General features: G+C 45.8%; 2 protein-coding genes and 1 pseudogene across 4 annotated transcripts in view; 1 reads left to right on the forward strand and 2 right to left on the reverse strand.

The window, feature by feature from the left end:
- The window catches only part of LOC120672029, a 96,594-nt pseudogene that overhangs the window by 46,488 nt on the left and 37,776 nt on the right, over positions 1-12,330 (forward strand). The gene's annotated exons all lie outside the window — the stretch shown is intronic.
- LOC120672032 (DNA repair protein recA homolog 2, mitochondrial-like) lies at positions 83-5,891 on the reverse strand. The gene is made up of 8 exons (XM_039952325.1): positions 5,703-5,891; positions 4,259-4,319; positions 3,813-4,033; positions 2,040-2,127; positions 1,474-1,643; positions 1,068-1,214; positions 840-974; positions 83-766 (listed from the first exon to the last, which is right to left on the reverse strand). The coding sequence occupies exons 1-8, from the start codon at positions 5,823-5,825 to the stop codon at positions 482-484; spliced, it is 1,230 nt and encodes a 409-aa protein (XP_039808259.1). The 5' UTR covers positions 5,826-5,891; the 3' UTR covers positions 83-481.
- Positions 6,076-10,603, reverse strand: LOC120672030 (amino-acid permease BAT1 homolog). 2 transcript variants are annotated; one of them, XM_039952323.1, is made up of 9 exons: positions 10,450-10,603; positions 9,609-9,818; positions 9,261-9,521; positions 8,946-8,964; positions 7,650-7,869; positions 7,299-7,480; positions 6,875-7,164; positions 6,662-6,791; positions 6,076-6,555 (listed from the first exon to the last, which is right to left on the reverse strand). In XM_039952323.1, exons 2-9 carry the CDS (start codon positions 9,725-9,727, stop codon positions 6,208-6,210), a joined length of 1,569 nt encoding a protein of 522 aa, XP_039808257.1. In that variant the 5' UTR covers positions 9,728-9,818; positions 10,450-10,603; the 3' UTR covers positions 6,076-6,207. The 2 variants fall into 2 exon arrangements, with proteins under 2 accessions (XP_039808257.1, XP_039808256.1); XM_039952322.1 differs by lacking the exon at positions 10,450-10,603 and having other exon boundaries at positions 9,609-10,001.

Genomic DNA, 12,330 nt, shown 5'->3' on the forward strand with positions numbered 1-12,330 from the left:
CTTGTACGCCAGTTCTTGTGGACAACACACGTATGGATCCAAAGCTGGACTTCCAGGCTATCAAGCCGCGTAGCAACAGGAATTCCATGATATCAACATAAGAATTTCAGGAGAAACCGGTTCACATTTAACTAACATAGGGAACTAGCAGCATTGGAGGGAATGGCCCTCGATTCACTGAGGTAAAATCCAGTAAGTTACAGAGCAAGATGTATCATATATAAATCTACTATGAATACATGATACAATCATACAACTATGCCATACGCCGAGATCAAGACAACTTGACTAGCCTCTAATTGATCATCCCTTAATCGCACTTCCTTTGTAGAATAAATGATAGATTAGATACTTAAAATGATTCCCCGGCAGTGCAGTGTGCCCCAATTTTCTTCTCGGATGTTATAAAAACTGTACCCAGTCAAGGTGACGACTGACGAGAAAAGTTCAGAGCCAGCTAACTTCCACTGGGCTTCGTTTGTCACCTTTGAAGGAACTGATCTCTCACGGTATTGCAGATCTCATCTGCCACACCAGCGTTTTCATGTAGGAATTTCTCAGCTTCTGCCTTGCCAGGCAGGAACTCGCCGTTGATCCAATACCCAGACCCATCCTTCACAACAACTCCGACAGAAGCAGCCATCTCCAGAATCTCAGATTCATGGCAGATCCCCTTTCCAAATCTGATGTCGATACCGGCTTCCTTCAGACTCGCTGGAGCTAATTTGTTCTTCATGATTTGCACTGATATACTAATGCCAGTAGCCTGCATAAGCACAATACATTGGTATCACCTAAGTTTGACGTGTTATCATGATGCTTGTGTGTAAGACTCCTACCTGGTCTTCATTATAGCACAGTTCCCTTCTTGAAGTCCTCATTCTGACTGCAGCATAGAATCCTAACGCATTACCACCACAAGGCACCTCCTTGTAGATCCCAGGAACGTGATTCGAGCTCAACTTTGTTCTAACCTACAAATATCACCAAAAAATATAGCCAAAATAAGGCAGAAACATCGTTTTCCATATGTCAAAAGAAATCAAGATACATAAACGAGGCCATACCTGATTCACAAAAATAATAAGTGATTCAGAGCGACACAAAGTGTACTGAATTTTCCTAAGCGCCCGAGTCATCAAACGGGATTGTATGTCTTCAGAATTCGTGTATATTTCACCTTCCATTTCACACTTGGGAATAAGTGCTGCCACCTGTCACAAGTCCAAGAAAAGCAAGGTAAATAATGGTGTGTTCCATGCAAATATACTGAGGTTGGTGAACATAGCAATAACAAATCAAGCAATAGATATATGAAAAATAGGATTTCAGGCCTCAAAAAGAAAAGGAAAGAAAAACTAAAAGAAAGAGAAGAAGCTATGCCCAGGCAGTGCTATCGGCATACCTTCAAAATAAGTAAGGAACTGAAGACATAACATAAATATATGAAAGAGATGTAGGGTAGTAACATACACTATCCACAACAACAACAGCAACAGATCCACCAACAAGAGTATTTACAATGCTCAAAGAATTTTCAGCAGAATCAGGTTGGGCTATCAAGAGCCTTTCACTGTCTACACCAATAGCTTCCGCAAACAAAGGGTTAAAAGCATTTTCTGCATCAATATAAGCGCAACAACCTGCAAATATGCAGTCACAATGCCAGTCAGGTATGATAACATTTAGTAATAAGAGAAGGCAGTATTAAATATCTTGCGCGAAGAAAGAAAGAAAATTTAAATGGATTCGTCTGTCTAAAATCGTAGATAGTAAAAACAGGAGCACACTTGTAGACAATCTTTACTAATACTTGTAAAGTAAAATCATAAAATCTGGCAAGAGGGATATAATATAAATTGTATTGATAAAAAGATCACCAACCATACTAGGTAGCCCCCTAGTATGGAAGTCAAAAATGGAGAAAGATTTCAGGAGTATAAAATAATAAAAAAAATCCTATTTGGATTTTTTAAATAAAATACTTGCAAGCATTAAAAGCAGAAGGAAAAATAGGGCGTCATATAAGAAACTCAGACCTCCATTCTTTTGAGCTTCCTTGACAATATGAAGTGCAAGTGTTGTTTTGCCAGATGCCTCTTTCCCAAATATCTCCACCATTCTACCCTGTAGAGATACTCTAATCAGTAATTCGCAAAGCAGGACCAAAATTACATATGATAAACATCAAGTTCAATATAATTATAAATTTATAATCCACTTTCATGGATCAAATTTCTCAAGGAAATGTTGCTATTCAACACATTATGCTGACCAGAGAAAGACAGATATAAAGACATGGGCGATTATGATGGCAGCATTTCTAGCCAAGACATCCTCTCAAGAAGAAATTTTAGGCAAGAGATAAGCATAAATGTGTTCTGGTGCTTATCTTTTTCTGAGCAGATATGCTGAAGAAAAAAATGCACTTTTGTAGAGGCTAAGTATTACTCCCTCCGTCCCAAATTATTAGTTGTTTTGGCTTTTCTAGGTGCATAGATTTTGCTATGCACCTAGATATATCTTATGTCTAGATGAATAGCAAAATCTATGTATCTAGAAAAGCCAAAACGACTAATAATTTGGGATGGAGGGAGTACTAAACTAGCATGCTTACCAATTGCAAAGAGAAGGACCTTTGCCACTAAATAAACTAGTTCGACTCTTGATGGCAGTTAGATCGATGCATAGAGTAGACAGGCATCAAAAGATACAAAGAACCACATGACATACTCCATGACTTTTGAAACTTACTGGTGCTGACAGGAATAACGAGGTACTGTAAGTGTAGGCAAAAGTTCAAATTACTACCTCCTAGTATATGGTATGTCCAAATAACCCCCTAAACAATTAAATGGTTTGTTTAACCCCTTGTTTTCTCTAAACCAGATCAAAACACACCTTTTACGCAATCTAAAACCAGATTTGCTGACTTGGACGGTTTTTTATGACTAAGACTTACACCTTGGCAGTCATACATGGCAAATATCTTTAGATCCAAAACAGGCCCTCCTGTGTCTTCCCCTTCTCTCGCTCGTCAATTTTATTTCGCCCGCTGGCTGCTGGTAGCCCAGTAAATCAATGTACTTTACTCTTGATTAGTTACTTGGATATGTTGGTTTAATTCAGTGGTACATTGTCACTTGGAACATTTCAGTGCTGCATTGTTGCTTTCAAAAATTCAGTGTCTCAAATCTCAATCTTCTACCGTTTCTTCCAGCCGTGCACCTAGCAGCAAGTGGTGGCGAGGCAAGAGCCAGATGCCACCCAGGGGCAAAGGCTGCTGTGAAGCAGGCGTTCTGCAACAAGCAGCAACAGGACAGTGCCAGATGCTGCCAGAGGGTGCCGGTGCCTTGCGGCCACTGCCGGCAGAGCTGGGCATCGTCAAACAAGATAGAAATGGGAAGAGACACAAGAAATGTTCTGTACTGGCAGGGGGTGATATGAACATAAACATAGCTGCCAGCCAGCCACGTTGGGCTGCTAGCATGTTCATCTTAATCAGCAAACCAGGTTTCTAATTCCACCTAATCAGCAAAACCGGTTTGAAATATGTATAAAAGGTGTGTTTTGATCTAGTTTAGGGAAAACAGGGGGTTAAGTAAACCATTTAATTGTTTAGGGGTTATTTGGGCCTACCATATACTTGGAGGTAGTAATTTGGACTTTTTCCTTAAGTGTATGAAGTTTGTTTCTTATGTTTAATATCAACACGGGATATGAAACATTAAAGCATTAAGTGAATACCTCTAGAAATACAAAACAATAAAGTAACATGGATACTTAAAAATGATATGGGGACACATTATGACCTTTGGTAATCCTCCTGTGCCGAGAGCAAGATCAAGCTTAAGAGAGCCGGTAGAGATGACAGATGCACGCCTTGTACGGGAAAATCGCTCCAAACATAGATTAGATACTCTATCAAAATCAGTGGCGAGTTGAGAGACAGCACCATTTAGTGACGACTCCTTCTCAAGAGCTTTTGCATCATCAAGTGGGGGGTCACTCTCATAGTCTAACTGCATATCAACTGGAAATTTGTAGAAATTCCTGAGTAACGTTGCAAGTTGCAACTCATAAGGTATTGTGGATACAGAATGCTAATGAATAACCGTTCAACTTTGGAAATTATCAATTCTCTGCTACCATACTTTAACAAGTTGCTTCGTAAAAGGAACAGTAAAGGTGGAATCTTTTATGGTAGAAACGCTAACAGTAAGAAACATTTGAGCAATGATAGGTTAAATGGGTATACCTGTGGTTGACATCGAACAACCCTTAGACCAAGAGGAACAAAATGTCTCTCCTTTTCCATTCTAGCAAATCACAGGGAAGAAAAGGTGATGAGCAATTTGTGCAAACATCTTGAAATTTTAGCAACTCAGCATTCTGGAACTCCACTCAAACTAAAAGCCACAATTATCCCCAAGTGGAAAAGCGCTGACATGGGAATCGCACTAGCAGTATTCACAGCACAGTGCGTAGCTGCTTATTTCTCCGCTTTTCAGTTTTCACAATGCACATGAGTAGACTTGTACTACGCTCATATTTAACCTAACACGGGAAATTGACAACAGGAACGAGAAATAGTTCTTCTCCGTCTGGTTGAAAGTTCTCGATTTACAAAAAAAAAACCTACAGATCCCTAACACATGGCAACAAGCAACAAGCCCAGAAGCGATGGAGCGGCAGGGAGATGTGTGTGGGTATGGCTGGGCATATTACCCGAAACCCGAACCCCGAATCCGAAAAACCCGAGCCCGAACCCGAAAAACCCGAGCCCGAAAAACCCGAACATAATTTCGGGTAGCAAGCCACGGTACCCGAAATTATTACGGGTAATTCGAGTTCAGTATCCCGGTACCCGAATAACCCGAAAGCCCGAATTTTATTCAACGTGCTGTATGAGCCTAACATCTAGCGGCCCGACATTTCATCCCGGCCCACTTAACCACGCCCCCCCCCCCAAGTAACCCTATCCACTCACCTGCCTTGTCTTCTCCCTGCGCTCCTCCCATCTCATGCTTTCCGCCGCCGCCGTCGTCCGCCCGTCTGCCCAGACCATGGCAGAAGCTAGGACCTCTAGCGGAAGCAGGCTGCAAATCTCCCTCATGCACATGCTCATCCACGAGGGGCGAGGCCACAGCGCACCTTGGCCCTGTGCTCCTTCCGCTGCAGCTTGCCCCCCCTCGGTCTGGGCTCCTTCCGCTGCATCTTGCCTCCCTCGGTCATCGTCTTGCTGCTTGGTGTCAATCGAGAGGATGGCTGCAAGTACCACAGGACCAGGTTCCGATTGAAGTTGTCTTTGATTTTTTTGGGCATCGATTTGTAAACAATTTAATGCTACTGCTCCACTATTCTTGCTGATGTGAGATCTACTGCCTTTATTTTGTGTAGTTAGCTTGTTGTGCAATTTTATTTACTAATCGACTTTATTTTTAATTTCTTTTCTTATTCCTGCAAAGATGATACAAATTTAGGAACCATCTCACAAATTCTCGGGTAGTTCGGGGATACCCGAACCCGAACCCGAATTTTCGGGTACCCGAATTGTCGGGTTCTTCTTTTTTCATACAAATTTCGGGTAGCAATTTTGAAAACCCGAAATTCTTAATACCCGAAATACCCGACCCGAAATTTTCGGGTAACCCGAATGCCCACCCATATGTGTGGGTGTGGGTGGGGTGGGTGGGGCAAACCTGGCGGGGAAATCGGCGGAGAGGAGAGGGTGCGGATGCTCTGGCGTTACTCAAGCCCGCGCGGGAGAGCTGGGCGGCGGCTCGTCGGAGGAGAGTGGAGGAAGAAGAGAGGAGCCCTCGCATGGCGGCGGCTGTCTCGGAGCAGCGGGCCGCGCGCGCGCTGGAGCTGGCGAGCTGCCTTCCTACGCCGCCGCTTAGCGTGGTGCGTGGGCTCGCCTAGTCCTGTCCGCCCGCGTGATCGGCCCAATCCAGATAGGCCGGCCGAACGGGCCGAATCCATCACAGTCTTCCGTGTGGGCTTATACCTACGGGCCTTGATCTCATCCCATGTCGGAAAAAACATTGTAAATTAAACAGTTGCGTGAAGATAATCTCAGGAAAAAAAACAGTTGCGTGAAGAGATTCTGATAAAAGGAATCCCCAATTTTATGCCACAACAACACCACAGCAGACAACACCACCTAAAAAAAAATACAATTGCGGCTCCCACAATGAAACGGAAGCATTACACGTCGACATTGGTGATGGGCCCTTGGAACCAGAACCGGGCGTGGAGCACCCAGGCGCCGACGCTGAGCAACAGCACGCCGCCGACGAGGACCGCCGTGTAGTTGAAGTTGTCCTCCGCGACCGGGTACGCCACCGGCAGGGAGAAGAGCACGGTGACGAGGGCCACCCAGGCGACGCCGACCCAGCCGACGAGGAGGCCATATTTCCCGAGGTGGAACGGCCCCGGAACGAAGGATCTCCGGGCGGTGGTCACGCGGAAGACGATGGGCAGCGCGTAGGCGACGTACTGCCCAACGGTGGCGATGGACACCATGGCCTGGAACGCCACCTGGCTCCCCAACGACTGTCAATAATGAAGCACAAAATGAGCCGTGTTATGAGATGGCATGCTGCAAGTGTACTGCAACCACTTGAAGTTCTTCAGAGATGAGGGCAGGGCGCGCGCGCACCGTGAGCGCCATGACCAACGCCACGGCCACGGAGAGCCAGACAACGTTGAAGGGGACCTCCTGCTTGTTCACCCGGTACCAGACATGCGAGAATGGCATCGCCCGGTCCCTGGAGAAGGCGTACCCCATCCTGCGTGCACATTTCAGCTCAGATTGGGTTTCAGAAAGAAAGGCCAATTGGAGGTAATTGTCAGACACCACTGAGCTTACTACCTTGAGTTGCTCGTTATGCACGCACAGCCGCAGAGGAAGGTGGCGATTGCAACGATTCCCAAGCAGACGAGCCCTCCGACGCCGGTGCCGAACCTCCTGTGGAAGGCGGTGTAGAGAGCCTGCGCGACGGCGTACCCGCCGGCGTCGTTGCCGGGGTCCAGGAGGGACGGGATGTCCGTCACTAGCGACGTCAGGGCCACCAGGTAGATCCACCCCAACACGCTCGACAGAGCAACAGAAGTTAGGATCCCCATTGGGCCGCTCCAGTCAGCGTTCTTCGTCTCCTCTGTCTGCACTTGAAAACAGATGTATCATCAACCTTCATGCCGCATGCCTCTGTTAGTTTTCGATTGTCTGAAATTCTGAATAATACCTTCAATTCCTTCAAAAAAATTCTGAATAATACGTGTCTAGAAAGATTTACCATATGTGCAGATGCATCGTAGCCAATAACAGAGTACTGGCTCATTAGCAGCCCCACAGCTAGAGTGTAAGCCTTGTCTTGGATCCCTGTGGCATCGTCTACGTTGAAGTGGGTGAAGATAAACCCCACACTCGCTCTCTCCTTAGCAACTGCTGGAATCAAGATGACCAGAACAAGTATACCTACGATACATCCGATCCATCCAGTTTAGTACCAATGATCAATGTGTGCATTCAAATGTTATAGTTGTTTTTAAGGGAACTAGCAAGGACAACTACTTGTAGTTTGTCTATACCTTTTTTTTCTTGTTGCATAGATACAATGATTCTACATTTGTTGTGAGAAGGATACCTGCTGCATTCCAAAATGCTCCAAGTTGGCCAAACCATGCCATGTATTGGATAGGGAGGCTGTTGATCAGCCCGTGTATGACAAGGATGGCACCATAGATGGCCAGTACCACATACTTGGATGCCATGTAGCCGCCACCATTCAGTCCCCCGGTTCCAAGCAGGACAATCACTTGCACAAGCTGCGCCAAGGAGAAGTCGATGCTCGTGGTAGCAGCCCACTGTGTGACAGTTTAATCAAGAAGGTCAAGCGCTAGCTACCTACATGATTGATGCATCAATAACTCATGGTCATGAAAACGGACGAGGTAATTTTTCAACATTAGAGATTATCATTTTATATATTCACTTGTATGCGATTGCGACATCAATAGATTTTCCAGAGGATTGAAATCAATGTACCTTTTCTTGCAAAGTGAAATCAGTGTACCAGACTGTGCTAATGTACTAATAAAGAGTAAAATGCATCACCGGTCCTTGAACTTAACTCGTTGTATCCTCATAGATCCCCAAACTTCCAAAATACACATCCAGCTCCACAAGCTTACTAATTGCATCACGTGAAGTTCAAATTATTATTTTAAAATTATAAAGTGGAAGTATTTATGCTAATGTGGAGCTTACATATTGCTCCAATTTTATTTTTAATTTTTCTGCTCAACTCTTTTAATTTTGAAATTTTCTCCAAAAAATTTGTCAAAAAACGTTATGTCCAAAAAAAATTTCCAATGTTCCCTCCAAAAGTTATTCTTTTTTATTTTCTGAAATTTTGCAAATTTTAGCATATGTGTTTCATTTTACTACAAAATTTTTACATAGATCTTTTGAATTTGAATATAGTTGTACTAGTAAATTTGATATGACTCTTTTGCGTGTATATAGTTTTGTATTTATGCAAATTATATAACTTTTGATTCAGCCGAAATAACTATAATTTGGATCTCACGTGATACGGTTAGCAAGTTTAGTGATTTGAATGTGTATTTTGAAAATTTGAGAATTTGGATGACACCTCAAACCAAGTTTAAAGACCAACAATATTTTACTCTGCTATCTACTAGTACTAAGATAATAAATATAAAAACTGAAAGTGCGGCCAGCCCGTCAGCATATGGAAGCAAACCCACATGCCACGATGCCCGCTTAGCAGCCAGTCTAAGCACGCAAGATTAAACCATCCTCTATTTTTTTGCAGGTAAATTTAATATACTCTCAAGCTAGTATGATCTAAGCCAGGTATAGATTGACCCCATTAAATTAGGGGGAATACTCAAATAAGGTGCTATGGCCAGCGTACCTGTCCCACGATGTTGAACCTGTAATGTAGGACACAAGATTAAAATTATTATTTATTATTTTTTTTTTGAAGAAAATAGCAGAACCACTGCTATATCATTTAAGAGAGGAAGCAAGCAAGTTACAAGATCAAAATTAGGCATGATGTCCATGAAAGTCATCACTTTTCTATTGTATTGTTCGTTTTCTGTATATACTTGACGATATCCAGGTCACAGATTATTCTTTGGAGGCGTGTAAATATTTACTTGTGAGCCAGCTATATATGTGCATACACAAAAATGGCAGATAAATGATATATCCGAACAGAGCGCACCATCCAGTGATCCAGGAAGCGAGTGGAGCCCATTCCTTGCCGGCGAGCTTGGCGCTCCAGTAGTAGAGGCCACCGGAGGTCGGGTAGGCGGAGCAGATCTCCGCCATGGACAGGGCCACGCAGCCGTTGAACACGGTCACCGCGAGCCACCCGAGCGTCATGGACACCGGGCCGCCGTAGCGCAGGCCCGTGTTGTATGTTATCGTCACGCCCATCATCACGGAGATGATCGAAAAGGACAGGGCGAAGTTGGAGAGAACGCTGCAAGCACGCATGGAGTAGAAACCTTCAGTAGCGAAAGGAGGACGAAGCAGAAAGCAGCAGCAGGGACATGGGGGATCATCTTACGAGAGGCCGCGCTTGAGCTCCTGCTTGTAGCCCAGTTGGTGCAGCCGGGCGCGGTCCAGATCGGCGGCCGCCGGCGTGTCGGCAACGGGCAGCTCCTGGGAGCGGCGAGACACGGCCATCGTCGTGCTCTCCGGCGGAGCAGGCCCGTCGATCCTCTGCAGGTGCAGCAGGTTGCTGCTATCTGCTTACTGATGATAGTTATCTTTAGCGCTGCACACATGGAGTCAACGGATTGAGTGGAAATTTCGTATGGTTGCCCTATTCTGTCTTTCTTCAAAGTTCGAAGATTCTTTGGTGCCGATGCACTGTACGCCCCCAATATTTCTTTCCGTCAGAGAAGCAGACAAACCGAGGCAATATGACATCGGAGCGCTGTCGCGCAAGCGACTGGGAGCAGCAACGTTGCTGACATCCCATACTGGTTTTCTACTGTTGGACCATTCTACGCTAGCTATCGCTTGATAATTGCTAATTTGCAGAAAAATTTAAAAATTATCAAAGTCCTCATTTTTAAGCAGAGCATTCAAATTAAATTGAGTAAAACACATTTGCGGTCATCGAACTTAGGTATTATCTAGGTCCTAAAACTCTCAAAATGCATTTTTAGATCCTTAAACTTATCCGGAGATGCCATTCAGATCATTTGATATCATCAGGGATATTATAGTTTTCTCATTTAACATGGAGATATCAATGCGAGGACCAATGGTGGTTACCCTTGGATGATGAGTGATTGACAACATTGCGTGGATTTGATGTGTCTCTTAGCTCGTGATGTGCAGATATAGGATACGATGTGGCAGTCGACAAATGCTGTCAAGGTCAAGCGAAAGATTCATACCGATGGACCAAGGACGGTGAAGGATGGACACGAGTAGGCTTGGACCGAGGACCCGAGAAGTCCGGGTGGAGTCACGGGGCGGTCCACATGGTGCACGGAAGAGCAAGAGTACATGAACGTGATGAAGATGGTGTCAGCCAAGTCAAGGAGGAAGGTGATGGCGAGTTCGAGTAGGCTGCCCGTGCGGCGGGAGCACGAAAGATCTTGAAGACGTCGTGGCACTTGGCGGGAGGTCGAACACGTGTCGACATCGGACGGTGGCAAATTTACCGGTTTGGGCCTCACTACTACAAAAATCTTTTCTGAGGCGGTTAAAAACTATTAACAGAGGCGGTTGGCACCAACCGCTGATCTAACGTCACAGAAAATAGGCATTAATTAAGGTGGTTTTGATGCCCGCCTTAGTTAATAGAATAGGAAAAAAAAGGAAAAGCCCGCCAAGCCCATCTAGGGCTCGGCGAGCCTATCACAGCCAACACCGGCCACCGCACCGGCTGCCGCCCGCGTGTCCTCCCGACCACCGGAGCCCGTCCGCCGGCCACTGCCAAGCCCATCACGGGCCTCCGCGCGCCGCCGGCCGCTGCCTCTGCGCCGCGTCCGCCCCGGGCCGCGGCCTCCGTGCCGCGTCAGCCCCCGCTGCCGCTCGGGCCGCCGGGGCCGGATCCGCGCTCGCCGTGAGGGCCACCGCCTCCGACATCCTCGATGTCCTGAGCAACGGCGTACAAGAGCATCGAGCACCGGGTGCTGCCAGACGCAGAGATGGCCCGCACCACCTTACGTCCACCGAGCACGAGCGCCGGCCCCGTCCGCCGCCGCCGAGCACGAGCGTAGGGAGCAGAGCAGATCTGAGAAGGGGCAGCGGCACGAGCAGAGTAGAGAAGGGGCGGATCAGGGAGAGAGCAGAGCAGAGGGTGGGAGAGAGAGATTGGAATTAGGGTTTGCTCGGGTATATGGTTGGGCTCGGCCCATTAACTGAGACGGTTTTCTATAACTTGTTCGCCTCAGAAAATAGGGGTATTAACAGAGGCGGTCATGTTAAAGGTGACTGCCTCTATTAATAGATTTTGAGATGCGGTTTCTGTAACCACCTCAGTTAATAGAAAATGACTGACTCTGTTAATGATGGGCATTAACAGAGGCGGTTATATTTTTTTACACGCCTTAGAGCTAAAAAAAGTCGTTATTAATCAGTTTTTGTAGTAGTGCCTCAAAACCGGACGTGCGTCCGGTGCGGCCGGATGGCGGTTGGGGAGGGCACGTGGAGTCATTGCGAAGCTTGTGTCGAGGCGAAGTGAAATCGGGAAGGCGGCATGTCTGTGTGGTGCTCCAGCAAAAAGTTGGACGGTTTTACCCTCAGGGGTATTTGGTTTGTGTACTTCATGTAAGGGTATTTTGGTAATTCGCCAGGTGCCTATATATATGTGTGTGGTGGGCTGTTGGGGCGGCTACCTCTTTGCTCCTATATGTGTGTGGTGGGCTGTTGGGGTGGCTACCTATTTGCTCCTCTTTGGTGGGGTCCTCTCATTTGTTTTGTGAGAGTTTGGACTAGGGTTTGAGAGAGGGAGAGAGATTTGGCTCTTTGTTTGAGCTTTTTGTCATTCTAGATTTGATTGTTACTAGAAGTGGCTTTGTAACCGGACCTTGTGAAGCAATCTGAAGATCGAATTCGTATTCTTTTATCAATCTCGTGTGTTTTTTCTTTTCCCCTATTTTCGGAGCTATTTTGGGTGATTTTCGATTCATCACTTGCCTGCGAATTGGGTCATGTTTCTTGGTGGGATTCGGTGCCGGGACATATGCTTATTTATAGGGTGTTTAGTTGGTGAAAAAGTTTGGGTTTGGATACTGTAGCACGTTTCGTTGTTACTTGACAATTAATGT

The sequence above is a fragment of the Panicum virgatum genome, chromosome 5N (genome assembly GCF_016808335.1).
Source record: "Panicum virgatum strain AP13 chromosome 5N, P.virgatum_v5, whole genome shotgun sequence".
NCBI classification, from domain to species: Eukaryota; Viridiplantae; Streptophyta; class Magnoliopsida; order Poales; family Poaceae; genus Panicum; species Panicum virgatum.

What these genes read in the sequence shown, in the direction of transcription:
- LOC120672030 (XM_039952323.1), bottom strand. Translation starts at nt 9,727, where the DNA reads ATGGCCGTGTCTCGCCGCTCCCAGGAGCTGCCCGTTGCCGACACGCCG. An exon ending in AGCATTTTGGAATGCAGCAG is followed by an intron (nt 7,481 to 7,649) that starts GTATCCTTCTCA and finishes GATGTATCGTAG; the next exon opens with GTATACTTGTTCTGGTCATC. An exon ending in ACGATGCATCTGCACATATG is followed by an intron (nt 7,165 to 7,298) that starts GTAAATCTTTCT and finishes TTTCAAGTGCAG; the next exon opens with ACAGAGGAGACGAAGAACGC.
- LOC120672032 (XM_039952325.1), bottom strand. Translation starts at nt 5,825, where the DNA reads ATGCGAGGGCTCCTCTCTTCTTCCTCCACTCTCCTCCGACGAGCCGCC. An exon ending in GCACAGGAGGATTACCAAAG is followed by an intron (nt 2,128 to 3,812) that starts GTCATAATGTGT and finishes GTATCTCTACAG; the next exon opens with GGTAGAATGGTGGAGATATT. An exon ending in TGTGCTATAATGAAGACCAG is followed by an intron (nt 767 to 839) that starts GTAGGAGTCTTA and finishes GTGCTTATGCAG; the next exon opens with GCTACTGGCATTAGTATATC.